The sequence below is a fragment of the Ascaphus truei genome, chromosome 4 (assembly GCF_040206685.1).
Source record: "Ascaphus truei isolate aAscTru1 chromosome 4, aAscTru1.hap1, whole genome shotgun sequence".
NCBI classification, from domain to species: Eukaryota; Metazoa; Chordata; class Amphibia; order Anura; family Ascaphidae; genus Ascaphus; species Ascaphus truei.
Window position 1 is genome coordinate 401,851,845 of NC_134486.1, and position 19,238 is coordinate 401,871,082.

At 43.1% G+C, this 19,238-nt stretch overlaps 1 protein-coding gene across 2 annotated transcripts in view; it reads left to right on the top strand.

Annotated features, from left to right (window-relative positions):
• The first annotated feature begins 326 nt into the window (after positions 1-326).
• The window catches only part of LOC142493918 (serine/threonine-protein kinase PDIK1L-like), a 58,526-nt gene continuing 39,614 nt past the window's right edge, over positions 327-19,238 (top strand). Inside the window, exons 1-3 of one of the 2 annotated variants that reach the window (XM_075598655.1) lie at positions 327-1,090; positions 3,263-3,473; positions 16,895-17,085. In XM_075598655.1, coding sequence (XP_075454770.1) covers positions 527-1,090; positions 3,263-3,473; positions 16,895-17,085 — 966 coding nt within the window. In that variant the 5' untranslated portion in view covers positions 327-526. Of the gene's footprint in view, positions 1,091-3,262; positions 3,474-6,561; positions 6,824-16,894; positions 17,086-19,238 lie in introns of those variants that run through there. The other variant, XM_075598656.1, reaches the window with a different exon arrangement.

Here is a 19,238-nt window from a genome sequence, read left to right on the forward strand (position 1 = left end):
GCTGTCAGTCGAAGGTGGCAACCCTGGCTAAGCGCCAAGCATGGCGCAGGCACTCGCCCACGCTGGCCACACACATTGCCTCAATGTGTTTCATAGCGGCCAGCGTGAGTGCGACCGCCCTCTCAGGGCCACCCTGGCAGAGCCCTTAGTTTACTTAGGCCTCTATGGAGGGTCTGCACATTGAAAGTGAGGCCCAAGGAGAGACACCCCCCCCCCTCTGGGGAAGTGATTGTGTTCAAGTTCACTCAGACCACTCATTTTGGCGCCAAACACATGCTCTGACCAATCAGAAAGCGTGCTTCTGACAGCGAGGGGGAGGAGTTAGAGCAGGTGGGCGGGATTTAAAAACAGCTTTCCGCCCACCGTTTGAATTTTGTGCTGCGCCACGGGTTTTGCGGCTTCCCCCATACGCACAAACCGCGTAAAATCACCACAGATTCGTTCATTCCCCCGGTTCAATATCTCCCCACCGTTAAGGGAAGGAGGGTTTCATTTTGTGTTGAAGGCTTCCTCTCCCGCGGAAGCGATGGCTGCGGAGCAGCCTCCCAAGTACCGCTTGGTGCGGGAGGTGGGCCGGGGCAGCTACGGGGTGGTGTATGAGGCGGCGGTGTCCGAGACCGGCCTGCGGGTGGCGGTGAAGAGGATGCGGTGCAGCGTACCGGAGACGGTGGAATTGGCCCTGCAGGAGTTCTGGGCCCTGAGGAGTGTGCAGAGCCGGCACCGTAACGTGATCCGGTTGGAAGAGTGCTTGCTGCAGAGCGGGCCCGGCGCGGGCACCCTCCAGCCCGTCAGCCGCCGCCATCACCGGGAGACCGGCGGCCACCTTCAGCTTGTAGAGACTTGCCTGAAAGGGCGCAGAGCCCCGGCGGGGGCGGGCTCCTGCTTCCTGTGGTTCGTCATGGAGTATTGCGACGGGGGAAACCTCAACGATTACCTGCTGTCTCGGGCCCCGGACTGCCGGCTGCACCGGAGCTGTATGCAGCAGCTGGGCAGCGCCCTGGCTTTCTTGCACCGGCACCACATCGTGCACCGGGACCTGAAGCCGGACAACGTGCTGGTGTCGCAGGGACCCGCCGGGCCCGAGCTCAAGGTGTGTCCTCATTGGGTGGGGAAATGGTGGGGCACATGATTCAACCCCTTAAGGAGGAGGCGGGTGTAGGAGCATAGTAAAGGCAGCCTGTGGGGTGTATGTATCAAGGTGAGAATCAATGGAGGTACTGTATATATTTCTCATTTTCAAATCCCATTCATTTGTTTTTATCTTTGCAGGCTTGTTACTCTCCTCCCCCCCCCCCCCCCCCCCATATAAATAGTTGATCTCTACTTGGTTACAGTTTGTTTACACACTAAACTTCATATAATGTTAACGTAACTAAGGCCGCGCTCATAGTGCCGGCGACGCAACGCTGCCCGAAAACAAATACATTGCCGCCGCGTGCGCGTGTAGTGCCGGCGACAGAGCGCCGTCGCGGAAACTGGAAGCAGGCAAAATTTTATTTTTCAAGGGCTGTCTCGTCACGTGACGGCCCTTGAACAAATCAAATTGCCAGAATCCCGTGTCCCTGCCGCCCGGCGAAACATAACTTTCGCCGGTGGCGACGTGTGACGTCACCCGCCGTGTCGGCAGTGGATATTCACAGTTGAGTGCAAATAGCCGCATGGCTATTCGCACTCAGTAGGAAATGAAATGGAAAAAGTAGACAGAACACTCCCCTTTTGACATTCTATACCCCCTGCATCTGTAATCAGCGCGGCTTTAGGCTGAGTCCCCAGTCTGCACTGTGACACGCGCCCGGCGGGGGGGCGGCGCATGCACAGCGCTAGACTGCGGTCTGAGGGGAGAGGGAACGTTTGCGATGGGAGGGGGCGTGGCCATGACGTCCCGCGGCTGGTTCGCCCTCATTGGCTGAACCGCCGGCGGGGGCGTGGCCAAGCCTCCGTCGCAAATGCCAATTTCAAACTCCCCTGCCTGCCTGAAAACCTGTCGCGCACCGCTGGAGAAAGGTGAGCGACAAGGTAGGGACTGGGACCGGAGGAACTGGGTGGGCGGGGCTTGATCGCACAGGCGTGCGCTGTAGTAGTTAGTGGGACCGCGAGCCTCAGGAGCCGCTTACGCATGCGTGCGGAGGAGTGTGGAAATGCAGGCGACAGGCAAGTTTAAATATACGCGCTGAGGGGAGCGGAGGAGCGGTCACGTGACAACAAACATCCAATGGGGATGAGGGACTAGCCCCGCCCCACCGCCACACCTTCGTCCCGCCCCCAAAGCGCGCTCACTGCCTCACCTGTCAGGCCACAAAAAAGCACCAGCTTCTGCAGGCGAGGCAGAGCAGGAGCATGGACCGAGGCACCATGCCCAAGTCCTTAGGCCTCGGGCATGGCCATCGCTTAGGCGCTGACCCGTGCTGAGGCGCGCTGCTGCTCGGCACTGAGCCCCTACTGCCGCAATGAGAGCGGCTTTAGTAGGGGCTCGCCTACTAAAGTCCTAGGGTGTAAACCGCACCAATTGTTAATCGGGACAATGATGTAAATATTGCAATAAGAATAGTGGGTGCATTGTGGACTGGATGTCGCCACCAAGGCATCCAAAGTACTATTGGCAGGATTGGGGACGTTATGTCTGAATATGATGCTTTTCTATTATCTGAGAACTGATCCCCTGGAAAGTCTATCGGCGAACTGAGATACATCTTTTTGTGACTTGCTAGAACTGTTTCTCTGTATGTGATCTTTTGGTAGTTTCTCCATATATGAATAAGTTGGTGTGCCAAATTTTGATGGGTGGTAAGCATTTATCTGTAGACCTTGTTTTCTACTGATTATGTTCATTAACCCTGACACATTTTCTGTTTTTATTAAAAATGGCTGTAACTTTGTCTTAAGTTTAAAATTGGATTCTAATTTTGTACCTTTGTGGTCCTCAAGTGTTCCAAGTTGGTCAGCACTGCTTTCTCCATTTATTTATTTTTAAACTTTTCTTGTATATAATTCTTTAATAAAGAAGAAAAAAAAATTAAATGGTATCATCCAAACTTTGTCTGTAAGAAACAAACCTCTGTCTGAAAGGATGGAGTTTTAAGTATTCTCAATCCCCTTGTTCTATTATACTTAATATAATTCCCCAGCTTCACTAAATCGAACCAATTGATCATTTGAGTTCTATAATTTTTCTAGATTGCAAGAGATTAGTTGATCTTCTATATCCAAGGGATGGGTTCTCCCTATCTAGGGCAATAAGTAACCTCTAAATTTCTGTTGGTAGGTAGCAGATTTTGGTCTTAGTAAAGTCTGCCAAGGGAATGTGAATCAGCATCGCTTCTCCTCAGCCTGTGGCTCTGATTTCTACATGGCACCAGAGGTTTATGAAGGGCGTTATACTGCAAAAGCGGACATCTTCTCCCTTGGGATTCTCTTTTGGGCTATGATTGAAATGATTACGTTCAGGGACGCAGATTCACAGAAAGAGCTGCTTGGTAAGTTCATTTTACCGATCTTTGTATCTTAAGTGGTATACAAGCCAGACTTGTGGTGGTTTTAAAACATTATTTTTGTGTTGTGACTTGTGTGGGTTGGGGAAATTGCAAAGATTTTTAAGAAACGCTCTTTCATTGACCAGTATAATTCTCTTTAATAGAGATAGTTTACTGAAATAATTTTCAGTATCTGTACTAGGTCATGAGAATTATTAAAAAATTATTTAAAAAAAAAAAAAAAAAACCTTGAACTTGTAATATTGTGATTGCAAAATGCAACATGCCACAATCTGAAACACCACCTCTGGTATACGTCCCATGACGTATTCAGACAAGCTGACCTCTAAGATCTCAAATAGCCAGTCTTTTAAAGAGCAATTGGATATGGGTGCCTGATTGTATGCTGGGCTTCACTATTGGATCAGCGACTGGGGGTCAGCTAAGCCAAACAAAGGCCCATAGGTGGAACGAATGGGGTGGATAGGTGTCGTTATCCCCCTCCCCCCAAAAAATACAGTTCAGGCAATTTACCATATATTATTAGGACTAATCTCCTTCCTCCGCCACTTTAAAAAAAAAAAAAAGACAATTTTAAACGGCCTCCAATATCCCCCTCACATTTCAGGTACTGGATTATAGCCGTATTTGATGTTCCTGTTTCCCATTGCAGTGTGCACCGTAGGGTTTACTCCATCCTTAGCTTGAGTAGGTCAGGAAATTTAATTCTGCAGGTGGTACTCTAAAAGGCCCCTCCTACTACAGATGGAACATGATTTATAAACACTTGCTGCAATAGAACTGCAGCTCAATCTTGGCTTACTAAGCTTGACTGCAGTTTCCCCATACCCAAAAGCCTAGTACACTACTGTCCCATAAAGATTAACACAGTGAGGGACCCTGCTTCTGAATGGGACTATTGGCTGCGTTAATCCTTCCTGGCCGCACTAGTCTGGAAGCGTCCCCTCTGCACTGCTCTAATATCCGATCAAGCTGATTTTATTTTTCTTATATAGGCTTGAAGCAGGGGGTCTCCGGAGCTGAACCGCACTACTTTCAGGGCCGTGGACTCCCTGCTTCCCGAGTTACAGGTCTCCGTATCAGTGCCGGTGTCTCCTGCAAGTTTAAATGTCCCGTATCAGGTTCTCTAACTTTAAGGCAAATGTATTGAGCTGGATGTAATGGTGGTTTCTATGGTTTTGTCCTTTTTTTTTTTTTTATTAAGTTTGGAGTTATAGAAGTTTTTAATTCTAGGTTGTCCAGTAACCAGAGTTGAGCAAAAAAAACAAAACATTTTTTTCCCCTTAGATATTTGTAAATTATTTTGAAGTTGATTGTGGGAGAGGTTTGATTTACCTCTGACTACTCCCTTTTGTCTGGCTGCACAAGCACTTGCTGAATACCATGACAAAGTTCCCCTCACCCATCCTCCTTAACTTTATTGGTTCTCTGAGGACTGGATGGAAGAAACATTGATAGTGTGCCTGTAAGAAATTTAACTTGTAACTTCTTAACCCAAAAATGAATGCCGCCAAATCTTTGCTATTACCATTGTTGGATTTCTTTGTGGAAGCCAGTTACTGTTCCATTTTTGTTTTCTGTTTGACTGGGATTGCACTTTTTTTCCCTGGTTACATTTAAGATTAAAGACTGCTCCATAGCACCTCTTTAAAACATTTATCAAGCTCTGTTGCAGGTGAATGTGCCTGATCTGGTGCAAACTCCCATTGTCTTTAATTGGGGGTTATTTGCCAAATTGAGTGTGTTGACCCGTATCGGAGCTGCATGAATTTGCCCATTAACTATGAAGTGAGTGTCCTGTTTCCTTGCCTTAGAAGTCCATGTGCAGGCACTGGACAAATACACATACTGTAGCTGTTGCTAAAAGATTGTGTGTGAGGATAACCTGTAATGCTGAAATAGTGCAGCAGTGTCCAGACTTGGCAGCAGTGTCCAGACTTGGCAGCAGTAGTAACATTGCATTACTACAGCCGGAATACAATAACAAAAAAGCAAAATGTGTACCGTTGTAGGTAGATCTTTAATCTTGACTAATAAAATTGAGATTTTTAAATCTTATTGTTTTTGGTTTACCATTTTCTCATGAATCATGTATATAAAACTATTTCCAATCATCCTTTTTAAAAAGTTGCAAAAACTTAGTGATGCTTGGGCTCCCTTATGTCCTAATCGAAAGAACGTATTAAAATGGTTAACAATGTATTTTTAATTTTTGTGTTTAATTCTGGGGATTGCATTTTCTGATGCAAGGAGGTACAGGGGGGGAAGGGGGTGGAGGGGAAAAGATGGATCAGTGTCCTACAAATCATTGAAATGCAGTGAATACAGAGTATAGAAGAATCAGCAGTGAAAGTTACATCAATCCACACAAGGAGTTATAAAGAGTGTTCATGTTCGCTTTGCCAAATGGATATAGAGTGAGACTGGGAAACTCAGAGATTAACATCTGGGAAACTCAGAGATTAACATCTGGAAGGGATCAGCGAAATCTCTGGTTAGATAAGGATGCAGGACGGAGGGAATCTAGAATCGTGAATGTATATTCTGTTTGGCTCCCAGGTTCTTTTAAATTTTGCATAGGTGGTTCTAAGCAAGCTTGTTAATTGTTTCATTATCGAACCAACGTTGGCGTTCTTCATAGATTTATATTTGGTTTTGAAGGCTTTGTACACGGAGTATTTGAAAGATCACTTTAATTTCCTCTATGGAGCTCTTGAATGATGATTCACTACATCAAAATTTTGTTTTTCTGCACACACTTTGAATGACAACTTTTATTGGGTAGCTAATAAAAATAATAGCATGTTCTTGTATAGCGCTGCTAGTTTTATGCAGCGCTTTACAGAGACATTTTGCAGGCACAGGTCCCTGCCCCGTAGAGCTTACAATCTATGTTTTTGGTGCCTGAGGCACAGGGAGATAAAGTGACTTGCCCATGGTCACAAGGAGCCGACACCGGGAATTGAACCAGGCTCCCCTGCAGCAATCTCAGTGTCAAGTCAGTGTCTTTACTCACCAAGCCACTCCGTCTCCCTAGCTAATGGAAGACTTTTTTTTATTTTATTCCTAGGGGTATACATATGTCAAGGAAAGAATCTTCTATCTGTGGGAGAAGCACTTCTGGAGAACCCCAACTTTGAGCTGCAAATCCCTTTAAAGAATAAGAAGTCCATGCCAAGTGAAGTGTGCAGCCTTATTATTGACATGCTGGCCCTAAATTCAAAGGAGAGACTTGACGCATCCCAGTTGGAGATTAGAATTGAACAACTCTCCTATGGAGAAAAGCGTCAGAGGTCTGGGGCATAGCTTATTAAAACTATAACTGTTTCAAATGGTATATTTTGGCTCTATTCTGTCTTGCTGTAGATTACAAACAGAGCCATAAATTGGCTTTACTTTATTTTTTGGAACATTAAAACAATATAATTGGGGATACTGCAATCTTGGGTAATGCCACTGGTGTAAATGACTACACTTCTAGTACAAATCTGTCCTTGCCCATCTTTCATGATGGTATTGAGGAAGAGTATTGGTTTAAAGCAGAAGCTTGACGTTTTCATGGACTCTGGTTTCTCTCATTCCAAAGCCTGAATTCCTGAATTACTTGACAAATCTAAAACAAAATCATTGATCTCTTCACAGGAGTAAGCAGTCTAATATTTTGTAAAGCTACCAGAGTATGCAAAAACCCATCTGGTTTTTTTTGTTTTTTTTAATGGTGTAGTCTAACTTTTTAATGTGAGCCCAGGTGCCTAGAGTGTATTATCAAATATGGTGTGCTCTCCCTCTGTATTACAGTAGGTAAGCTGTCAATGTCCTAACTAAGAAGTCTTCACTATAAATATTATTATTTTGTTTTACATTCTTGCAGCATTTGGACATTTAGGTTCTCACAGTATAGTAGTTTTTTCAGGGTATCCCTTTTTTTTATCAGACTTTCTGTGCTAATGAATATTTATTTTAGTTTTCTTAAATAAACAATAGCTGGTTGATGTGCTGGTGTGGTTTAAAAAAAAAAAACTTTTTGGTATGTTTGTATTTGTGTTTGTGCAGAGATGTGTTAAAATACATATCTTTATCCATATCTAGGGGGGAGGTTTCTTATCTGTGAGGCAACTGGCTAAATTATTTTTGCATATTACACATTACACATAGCTATATCGCTTGGTAGACACTGGCAAGAAACACTCCATAGGCAGAGCTGGGAGTATAGGTTTCACTCTTGACATCACGCACTATGCGACAGACACTCCAACAGTGAGACCGGCAATCCGGTCATCTGTTCACAGCAAGGAGCAAGACTGCCACAGGAGCTGTGATCTCCAGCTGATATACCATATCCCAGTGTTGGACCTGGGTAAGATCAGCCTAAGTGCATATTTCTAACCCACTTTTTTTTTTCACTGTACTTTCCCACCCTCGCCTACCTCTATTGTAGGGTGACATACTTTTAGGGGCATTGGTATTGATGTTCAATGTCACCGCTGTGCTGTCCAAACGTTGGAAAGTCCCGAAGGATAAGGAGCCAGTAGAGTGCTGATGGCAATAGGAGGGCTCTCTGCGTCCTCCTTGTCTCCACACTTCTGGGTTTCTCGAAACAGTGTGGCGTCAGTAAATGGCAAATTGCCAGCAAACTCCAAAATCCTTTGTATCGCCTCTGGTTTGAAGAAACCGCGCCACCCTACGCGTTTCGCTAGTCAAAGCTTCGTCGGGGGCGTTTCCTTCAAATAGTACTTTCTCTATTACAATGCCCCGTCCTTTTGTTCGTCTGCCTAATCACAATTGTCACCCTCAAAAAATCTTTTTTAAAGTGTCTTTCCTTCATTGTTAAATGTTTTCTAAATTTCGATTTCTCTTTATTACAAAGAGTGCATAAGGAACTGAATACCATCTGTGAGAGAGTCTCGATAGCCATACCCTTGGAGTATACTGGGTAAATGGTGGAATTGTTTTTTTAACCCACTGTTATATGCTTTTTGTGACTGTTACACTATATACCTGTATAAAGTCAACTGGTGGTTGTTGGCAACCTGAGACACTGTATTTCTGTGAACAATGCTGTGAGAAAGTAGCGGAGTGATTCACTCTACAAGTGGTTGTGTTTTTCCTGGTTTGGCGATCGTGTTGTTAATATTCTATAAAATATGGTACACATGGGCAAAGTTGCTACCCAAGGAACCGCAGGACAGTCATGATGATGTCATAAGTGCACATACTGTACTGTAATAAATGTATATTAAGGTGACAATCCAGGCTGACCATTAAAAAAAAAGAAAAACACTAAACATAGGATGGAAGAAGGTCTCTGGAGCAGAACCCCATTAAGTTCAGCTGCGGGAACCCCCTACTTCCGGAGATACTTGCCTCTGTAGGGGATGTCCTGCTAGCAGGGATCATGTATTTGCAGTGTTTCAAAGCTCCCGTGCCCTTCGAGCCAATAAGAACCTGTGACATCATCTGGTTCGGCTTTCTATTGGCCCGTGTGACGCGGGATCTTTAAACTTTGCTGAGATACATACCTCCAAAAGGAGGTGTCGGTATCGGCTAGCAGTGTTTCGCCAGTGCTGAAATTAATTGGCTTCAGCTCCAGAGAACCACTGCTTAAAACCTATGTTAAAATAATGACTAAAAAAAGCATGTATTGCTCCTTAAAGAATGACAGATATGCACCACCTTGGATCGAAGCACGCCAAACCTAGGAAAAGGAAGTATGATGACAAAATGGATAACTGAGCCAAAAAAAATAACCCTGTACCAGAGATGGTAATTAGTACTTGGCATATTTTCCCAAGCATGAGGGAGCGCAATAAATAGCCGAGAAAAGAAAAGCGCACAAAAGCGCAATATGTATACTCTGGATGAAGTGTGAGGCCAATGTGGTGGTGGTGGTGGTACTCACATTTATCCCAAATCAAGATGGCATATCCCAAACTGTAGAAAGAGACAACCCGGGCGCTACCTCTGTATATGATAAGGGTAGGAGGGAATAAAAGTATGATTAAAACCTTAGGAGTTCATAAGGTGTCCCTCCGCTTCTCGGTCTCCTCCTGTGACTCAAAAAAAAACAAAAAAGGATCTACCCAGGATCCTTAGTTGTACAGGGAAACAAGAAAAGGAAAAAGGGGGAGCACAGGTAGAGGGGTGAAATGGAACGAAATATGGTTCAGGTGTGTTGATCCCTGAAACAATGACGGTGGTGGTGTCAAAGTGTGTATTAACTCTTAACACTTACACGGCCTTGTGCAAATGCTGTCGCATCAAGGTATCTTTCGGTCTTTTCCTCTCTGTCTTGTGTAGTTCTTCTTCTCTCTCCATCTGTGTACTTCTGCTCCTGGTTCTTTAATGCAGTGTCAACCTCGGAATGAACAAAATGAACAGACAAAAATAGTTAAAATGTCTAAAGGAAAGAAACAGGGCTAAAAAGGCTATATAACACTCACACGGGGCCTGGGCTTCAATTCAAAGTGTGTAACTGAGTGCTGTGTGTCTCAAATACAACTTTGACCTATACTCCTTGTTGAAGACCAATCCTTACCATTCTGGGGCAGGATTTTATCACTCTTACTTCCTTTGGACCATGGTTTGAAGACTGCAGCAGGAGCAACAAAGATACCATTCCAAGTGTGGGCTCACACTTGGCCGTGTGAGTATTAGTACTCTGTTACAACGATTTATCCCATTCTCACTGTCCATTCAGTTTTAATAGAGATTTCATCCCTATTTGAGAGGCTAAGCTGTTTGCTGAAGTTTAAAGAAACCTCCCCAAAGACTGCACTCACACGTGCCCGTGTGAGTGTTATACAGCCTTTTTAGCCCTGTTTCTTTCCTTTAGACATTTTAACTATTTTTGTCTGTTCATTCGTTTATTCCGAGGGTGACACTGCATTAAAGAACCAGGAGCAGAAGTACACAGACGGACAGAGAAGAACTACACAAGACAGAGAGAAGACCGAAAGATACCTTGATGCGACAGCATTTGCACAAGGCCGTGTAAGTGTTAAGCGTTAATACACACTTTAACACCACCACCGTCATTGTTTCAGGGATTAACACACCTGAACCATATTTCGTTCCATTTCACCCCTCTACCTGTGCTCCCCCTTTTTTTCCTTTTCTTATATCCCAAACTGTGACAGTTTTTTGATCCGTGTAGTCTGGTCAATAGGTTAAACTTGAGGGAATGCAGAAAAGACTCAATAGTGCAGATTGTCTAAAACACATTAATATCAAATAGATAAAATCAATGAAATGTGTGTTTACAAAGCATACTTTGTAAAGCTTAAAAAAGATACAATATGTGATTGTGACCGCAGCCTTCTCAGGGGTGTACCCCAGGGGCACCAAGAGCTGCAGACTGATTCGGTGAGTATCAAGGAATCTTTATTGCGAGTGCACAAGGAGATGACACATTAGCAAACGGCTCCAGCGTGATCAGGGGTGGGGTAGTACCAACCCCAGTATTTATAGTCTTGGTTACAGAAGATAGTGGCACTGCCCTATTACAATCTATAAACTCTACATATGCTTTATTTGAGCTTGGTTATTTGTAGAGTAATGCTGCACTCCGCAAAAAGAAATAAATACCGGTGCTCCTGGTTCAGGAATCTCTGTGAGGTACTCCAATATCTAATAGAAAGGAAGAAGCCTGGTCACTGCGGATTTCTGCTTAGAAAATTTATTTGTGAGCCAAAGATGTATGACGTTTCGGCCTCAAGGGCCTTTCTCAAATGAAAATGCCATTTGCATTTGAGAAAGGCCATTGAGGCTGAAACGTCATACATCTTTGGCTCACAAATAAATTTTCTAAGCAGAAATCCGCAGTGCCCAGGTTTTTTTCCTTTTTATTTGAGCTTGGTTAGCATAAAATACCTCCCTCCCATTACAGTTGTTTTTACCAACGTTAAGTTTTAATCTCCTTACGAAGAACCTGATATCCTGAAATAGTCTCGGAGCAAACCTTGCCCACTCATACATGCTTTCATACAGAAATGGTACAACAAAGTGTGTCAGGGTACTGATAAATTGTATCATAATAATTCTGGGCGTTGTGCCACAGGCACAGCCTTGAAACTTCTATTATCAGCGAAATGCCTTACCCACAAACACTCCTCACGCGTCCACATAAAATATAAGAGATAAAATGGATGACCAGTAACCCCAGACCCTCTTTCTTCTGTACAGCCTCCCCTGTCCATATTTTTTTCACATGGAGATAATCTCCCGAGCTGTTGGCAAGTTGCAGGTTCACCACTTCACTACGTGTGCTCGCAGTCTCGTGATGCTTCAGTCAGCACTTCCAGTATCCTCTGGATGAATCGGACTGTAGTGCGTCTATCTCTCTGATTTCCAGACTTCAAGTTTTGCATGGCGACCCTGCGATTTCAGCTGACGGAGGAAATAGAAGTGAATACCCTTTCTGGAATGGCGCATGTTCTGTGCATATCCAGTACTCCCAGCTGATCAATCCGGACATTTGTGGGTTGGAGCCAGTCTGCCTATACGCGCGCTCTGCACCTACTTCCATCGGCAATTTGTGTGTCTGCAGCCATTGGATCAGGCTACACTTGCACACGCATCCAGGACAGAGACATTTCTGTCAGAACACACTCATTCTACCTGTGTCTCAGGGATTGCAAATGCAGACGTTCAGCAGGTGGTCCCACTGGCACATTAGCCAAAGTCACATTACCATTTTTAGGACTCCAGAGGACAGGGAGCGACCAGCAATTTAAAAAAAAAAAAAATCCCTTCATCTGCTGGCTTATGAGCACATCCTAGTCCCGTCCAGTCCGCATTATACATCAGTGCATCCTGTTATCTCTCACTTTCAATTCAAAGGTATGCAGCTCCTCCTAAAAGATCTACTGTTAGCCACTAATCAGTGAAATTCCGGAGACGGATTTTCTTGCATCTGTTCTATCTGCCTGTTCACTTGGGAATATTACCAGTAAGGTATTTTTATCTGTATGCTCCATTTACAATTGTGGCAATAAGTGTGTACTTGCCTTTAAACCCTGTCTTTTTATATTTACAAGATCAGTAAAATCTTTGAACTTTACATTGTGGCTTCTGGGTGCTTTTTTTTTCTTGTTTTTTCCACTTAGATGGGCCTCTCTGCTGAAAAGAGCTGCATATGATTCCAGGAGACTGATTAGAACGTTATATCTAATATTCTCCCGGACTTTTTTTTCACTTGAATTTGACATTATTTTTATAAAACACCATTTGTTGTAATAATTTTTTTGGGCACTTCACATATTTCACTTTGGCCAAATCATGATTATTGATTAATTATTGAACACATTCATAGAGTTGTATCTAATAACACTAATGCAATACATGGCACATGGACTATATGTAAAGATATATAGCAATATTATCGTTTCACCTTTTATTTTTATAGTTCTATTCACTTTATTGTTCATTTGATGGTTCACCTATAGTGTATTTTGTACTGCGAGAAAATTCTTCTGGCATTAAAAAAAAAAAAAATAATGACATTTTTAATGTATTATAATGTAACAAGCCTTTGTGGGGACCATCCTGCATTAAGCAGGATCCTCACTGGATGGAGGTGCTGCACAGTAAAGAGATGGAGAAAGCCTGCCCTGTTGCTGCTCCCAAACTACAGCCACTCAGACTTCCTGAACCAGCAGGTGAGCTACAGCACCAGGGACAATAACCATGTACTGGTCAGATCTTTCGTGGCAGGGGGGAACAGATGCTACATTTTGGATGCGCTGCTGAGATGAGCAAAAGGGGCGGCAAAGTATGGCTGGGAAACCCGCTGAAGGAAAGGGGAATGGGGGCACTCACCGTATCCAGGCCAGATCGTTCCCAGTCGGTTGCTAGCGGGGTACCCCGGATGGTATCTGACATGATGCAACCTCACCTGCTGCCGCAAGAGAGGTGCCTGATGAGCACTGTATCAAGGCCATGGTTTTACCTTGTTCGGGACATTATGCAGAGTCTGAGAGGTGTCTGATCCACACTGTATCAGTGCCGAGTCCCTTCCACTTCCGAAGGCGTAGAGGTGTCTGAACCTTACCGTATCGTGCCGCAGTGACTATGCCTATCGGGATGGTCTTGAAAGATAGCACCCCACTTTGGACTCTATCCGTGCGCGCTATGCTAGCATGGAAACGGAGTGTGACCCGCTAGAACTGTTCTATTTGACTGCCTGTTCTACTGTCCCCCACCACCTGCCCAGAGACACCTGCCCTAAGTGACAAGTGTAGGCCCATATCACCCCAGCCAGTCACCCGTGATGTTGGTTGTTCTTAAATGTAATAACTATGATGTACAGTTGTGTGAAAAAGAAAGTACACCCTCTTTGAATTCTATGGTTTTACATATCAGAACATAATAATAATCATCTGTTCCTTAGCAGGTCTTAAAAATAGGTACAGGCATATCCTGCATTAACATACGCAATGGGACCGGAGCATGTATGTAAAGCGAAAATGTACTTAAAGTGAAGCACTACCTTTTTTCCACTTATTGATGCATGTACTGTACTGCAACCGTCATATACGTGCATAACTGATGTAAATAACGCATTTGTAACAGGCTCTATAGTCTCCCCCCTTGCGCACGGCTTTGGTACAGGTAGGGAGCCGGTATTGCTGTTCAGGACGTGCTGACAGGCACATGCGCGATCTGCCATTTGTCTATTGGGCGATGTGTCCTTAAACCGGGGTATGCCTGTAAATACAACAACACATGACATATTACACCGTGTCATGATTTATTTAACAAAAATAAAGCCAAAATGGAGAATCCATGTGTGAAAAACTAAGTATACCTTATGATTCAATAGCTTGTAGAACCACCTATAGCAGCAATAACTTAAAGTAATCGTTTTCTGTATGACTTTTTCAGTCTCTCACATCGTTGTGGAGGAATTTTGTCCCACTCTTCTTTTCAACTTTGCTTCAGTTCATTGAGGTTTGTGGGCATTTGTTTATGCACAGCTCTCTTTAGGTCCAGCCACAGCATTTCAATCGGGTTGAGGTCTGGAGTTTGACGGGGCCATTGCAACACCTTGATTCTTTTCTTTTTCAGCCATTCTGTTGTAGATTTGCTGGTGTGCTTGGGATCATTGTCCTGTTGCATGACCCTGACAAAGTTGAGACATTAGGGGGTCTGACATAACAGCATTAGGATCTAAGAAGCCATTTTGTTTGACTATTTTAGTCCACCGTCTTGTCTTTGTGAGTTTTTATGTCATCTTTCTATGTGAAGAAATCTGTGTGAACGAACGTGTGAAACAGAGAATGGAATGTTTTCGCTCCTAGCTGATTTTATTGATCTTTCCTCATCCAATCGGCTCCAAATGAAAGTGTAAACAGACCAGAAGTTATGAGAAGCCTTGTTAGGCTGCGGTCCCAGTAACTGCCTGTGCGCACGGCGTGCGCTGTGCGTGTAAGCACCGCCCCTCAATGGGGCTTGGCCCAGTAGACACCATCACGAGCCGTGCTGCAAGGTTTTTTTTACAACTCAATCAAATTGGCGGTTCACCCAATGAGGGCGAACCAGCCGCGTGACATAATGGCCACGCCCCCGCAAATCCATGACCAGGCCCCCTCCCGTCGCAAGCTTCCCTCTCTCCTGGAGATCGCGGTTAGCGCTGTGCTTGCGACCCCCCCGCCGCCGGGCGCGCATGTCACAAAACGCACTGGGGACTCGGCCTTAGCGCAGTCTAAAATAAGCTCAGATTCTTAAAGTGAAACTGTTTCTCATACTAATATGCCAGGTGGCAGAACTGACATCACATTTAACCCCATAATGATTTTTAGCTTACATACATTTATCCAATATTATTATGTATTACAAAATTACATCAGCTTTAGTATTATGTATTACAAAATGATGTCATATTTAGTGACGTGCAAGCTCCCCCATAAAGGGGTGGAGCTTTAGGTTTTAGGGTATAAATATATGGCATACCGTGTTATCTGGGAGAGAGCTTTTTGTTTTGAAGCTGTCTCCACTGTGTGCACTCTGAATAAACTCATTTGATAACTGAATTTTTGTTGTAACATTTTTACAACTTTTACAACCCAATTTCTGCCAAGCTTTAGCTATTGGACCGATGGCCTCGCATTGGACTCTAGAATACTTTGGTATACAGAGGAGTTCATGGTCGACTCAATGACTGCAAGGTTCCCAGGTCCTGTGGCTGCAAAACATGCCCAAATCATCACCCCCACTACCCTGCTTGACAGTTGGTATGAGGTGTTTGTGCTGATATGCTGTGTTTGGCTGAGCATTATGGCCAAACATCTCCACTTTGGTCTCACCTGTCCAAAGGACATTGTTCCAGAAGTCTTGTGGTTTGTTCAGATGCAACTTTGCAAATCTAAGCCGTGCTGCCATGTTCTTTTTAGAGAGAAGAGGCTTTCTCCTGGCAACCCTTCCAAACAAACCATACAGTACTTGTTCAGTCTTTTTCTAATTGTACTTTCATGAACTTTAACATTTAACATGCTAACAGGCCTGTAGAGTCTGAGATGTAACTCTTGGTTTTTTTGCAACTTCTCTGAGCATTGCACGGTCTGATCTTAGGGGGAATTTGCTGGGACGTCCACTCCTGGGAAGATTGGCAACTGTCTTGAATGTTTTCCATTTTTGAATAATCATTCTCACTGTTGAAAGATGGACTTTAAATTGTTTGGAAATGGCCTTATAACCCTTCCCAGATTGATGGGCAGCAACAATTGCTTCTCTAAGATCATTGCTGATGTCTTTCCTCCTTGGCATTGTGTTAACACACATCTGAATGCTTCAGACAAGCAAACTGTTAAAACTTCGGCTTTTATAGAGGTGGTCACACTTGCCGATGATCAATTAATCAAGGGCATTTGATTAGCAGCACCTGTCTGCTACTTAGCATCTTAATTCCTATGGAAGCAGTAAGGGTGTACTTAGTTTTTCACTCATGGCTTCTCCATTTTGGCTTTATTTTTGTTAAATAAATCATGACAGTGTAATATGTCATGTGTTGTTGTTCATCTGAGGTTGTATTTACCTAATTTTAAGACCTGCTAAGGAACAGATGATTGTTATTATGTCCCGATATGTAAAACCATAGAATTCAAAGAGGGTGTACTTTCTTTTTCACACCACTGTTTGTACCGATGTCTGTATTATCTGTGAGGAATGTGGTGTCTAATTGGCGGGGATCCAATGTTCAGGGGTGGTGGAAGTAAAGGAAATATACCCATGGGCACATTTTTATTAATACAGCAGGGGCGGTACTGCAAATTGTAAAGGGAGATACAGCAGGGATATACTGCATATTGAGATGGGAGGTAATTACAGCAGGAACGGTACTGCACTTGGGGAAATGGTTCTCTTGGCTAAGAGGAACAAGTTATGCCACCAGTTCCTTTTTATTTTAGTTCCAGGACGTTTTGAGCCAAGTCCCGGTCAAGTGATTTCAAGTCCTCCGGAGAGAAGGGAGTGGTGGCGTCTGGAACCTCATGCCGATGTGGGTTCCAGAGCATTTCGGGCGAAGTCCCGGTCAACTAAAGACTCTTGTTTAACGTGCCAAATTGCTAGGAAAGTCTATTTTTTTAACCTCAGGTCCCAAGTAAGTGTCTCTCTTCTTATGTAGTTTGTGTTCCATTGTGTGTATGCCTTTTCCTGCGAATACATTTTCAATTTATTTCACTTTACCTGTTTTGCTCAATGTATGATCCTGGTAAAAAGTTGTAAAGGCCTGGTCTCCCATTACAGTTACAATGTCATCACAGAAGGATCAATGCACAAGGTGGTTAGGGTCATGAAAAGGGTGGAGACTAGGCAGGAGGCCAATAAATATTACAAACGTAGGTCCCAATGTTGCTTAAGTCAATGGTCGCTGAGGACTTAAATATGGAGTGAAAGAACACAATACACAGACATTTTAGAGTTGAGACCATGAACTTAATTTTCTAACCGTAATGAACAACTTTTCTGTTAATTTTTGCTAAAACATTTAAAGCAGAACATTATAGCATTTAAAAAAAATCCAAACTACAAATATGAGCACTAAGAAATGACCTTTATGTACTCGCAAGTTTTCGTTTGTCATTAAGCTTTTACGTCATATGTTGGTTTTTTTTACATGTCTGGGATGTCCCATTGTGGTGCTGATAAAGCAGTTACAGTGAGTTTGTGTAAGGCCAAATGAAAAACACGTTCATGTAACAGATCAGTGAAATTCATCCAGCAGTCCATGAAAACCAATAAAATATACAAAGTAACCTTTTTACACATCTCAAGTGATGCTGACCTTCTCAACTCCAAATCTTGAAATTGGCTTTCCGTATTTATTTAAGTACAGTACTTGCAATATATGTACTTTTAAGGTCATCTAGCACATTTAGTTATCTAGCACAAATCAAACATACATTATTTACTGATCAGGGTGAATACAGTATTTTAGTTACTTCTGCTCTAGGGAGGAGCAATAATTGGCCTTTGAGTCATTGAAAATGTGTGGTTTAAAAAAATATTTACTTTTAATTGTGGAGCCAAAGTTATTGTATTTTTGGTGTTCATGTGTTTGCTTTTATTTATGGATTTGTATTTTTAATTCAAACAGTTAAAGTCCAGTATAATAGTGATCTCTGTATGGTAATTTGAGGAATGTTTTTGCTGCATTTCCTATTTTTGACACTCGAGTTTCAAATAATTTAAAACAAATCAGTTTAATTAGATGCCTCTTATGACTCCAATATCTTCTTTTTTTTTTTTTTTTCCCTAACGAATTTCTAAGTATATAGGTAAACACATTTAACCTCTTCTGAAATAGAGCTGTCCATCACCACTATTCTTCTGTGCAAGGCATTGTGGAGGCATGACTTTGGCAAGCAGAGCAGTAATTGACCGCTCTGCTTCAGAAGAGGTTCTGCGGCAGCTATGCGTCTTCATTCACTGGCCTCCACGGTAGACAAGTAAAATATAAAGAACCTCAGACACTTTCATTGAGCCTTTGGCTTAAAGGCGTGAGCTCTAAAAGGGCATTATGTACTTTAAAAACATAATAAAGCAAATGCGCATTACATATGATTTTATTTATTTGATATTTAGCCAAGTTAAACAATAATTGTTCTTGTATAGCGCTGATAGTTTTACATAGTGCTTTACAGAGACATTCTGCAGACATTTGTGCTGCCCCGTAGAGCTTACAATATATGTTTTTGGTGCCTGCGGCACAGGGAGATAAAGTGACTTGCAATGGTCACAAGGAGTCGACACTGGGAATTGAACCAGGTTCCCTGCTTCAAACTCTGTGCCAAAGTCTTTACTCACTGAGCTGCTCCTTCTCTCCAAAATATTGTTATACTTTTAATATATTTAAAATAAAGATATACAACCATACTCAAAGTTGTTTTTGATGTTAGAGGAGCCAAACAATGTAGAGATCACCTTGTATCTTCTGTAATAAATGGCCATTCACCGAGGTGGGAAGGTAAGCCAGTGCCCTGTTAGTGTAGACATTTGTTTTTGTTCTATGTTTTCTCTTATTTCTCATTTGACTTGACTCCTAGCCCACGTGCATATGAAGGAAGAATCTAAGGCTTCAAAATAGTGAGGTTGTCCAGAACAAAATAGGTTTGTCCTGTTTTAAAAAACAAAAGATAGGGGCGCCCTTAATCTACATGAAATAATTAAAATAAAAATAAATGAAAGTTGGATTAACAATATTTGTTAACCCTACAGTGATTGTGCACCGATACAACCGTGTAATAATGACTG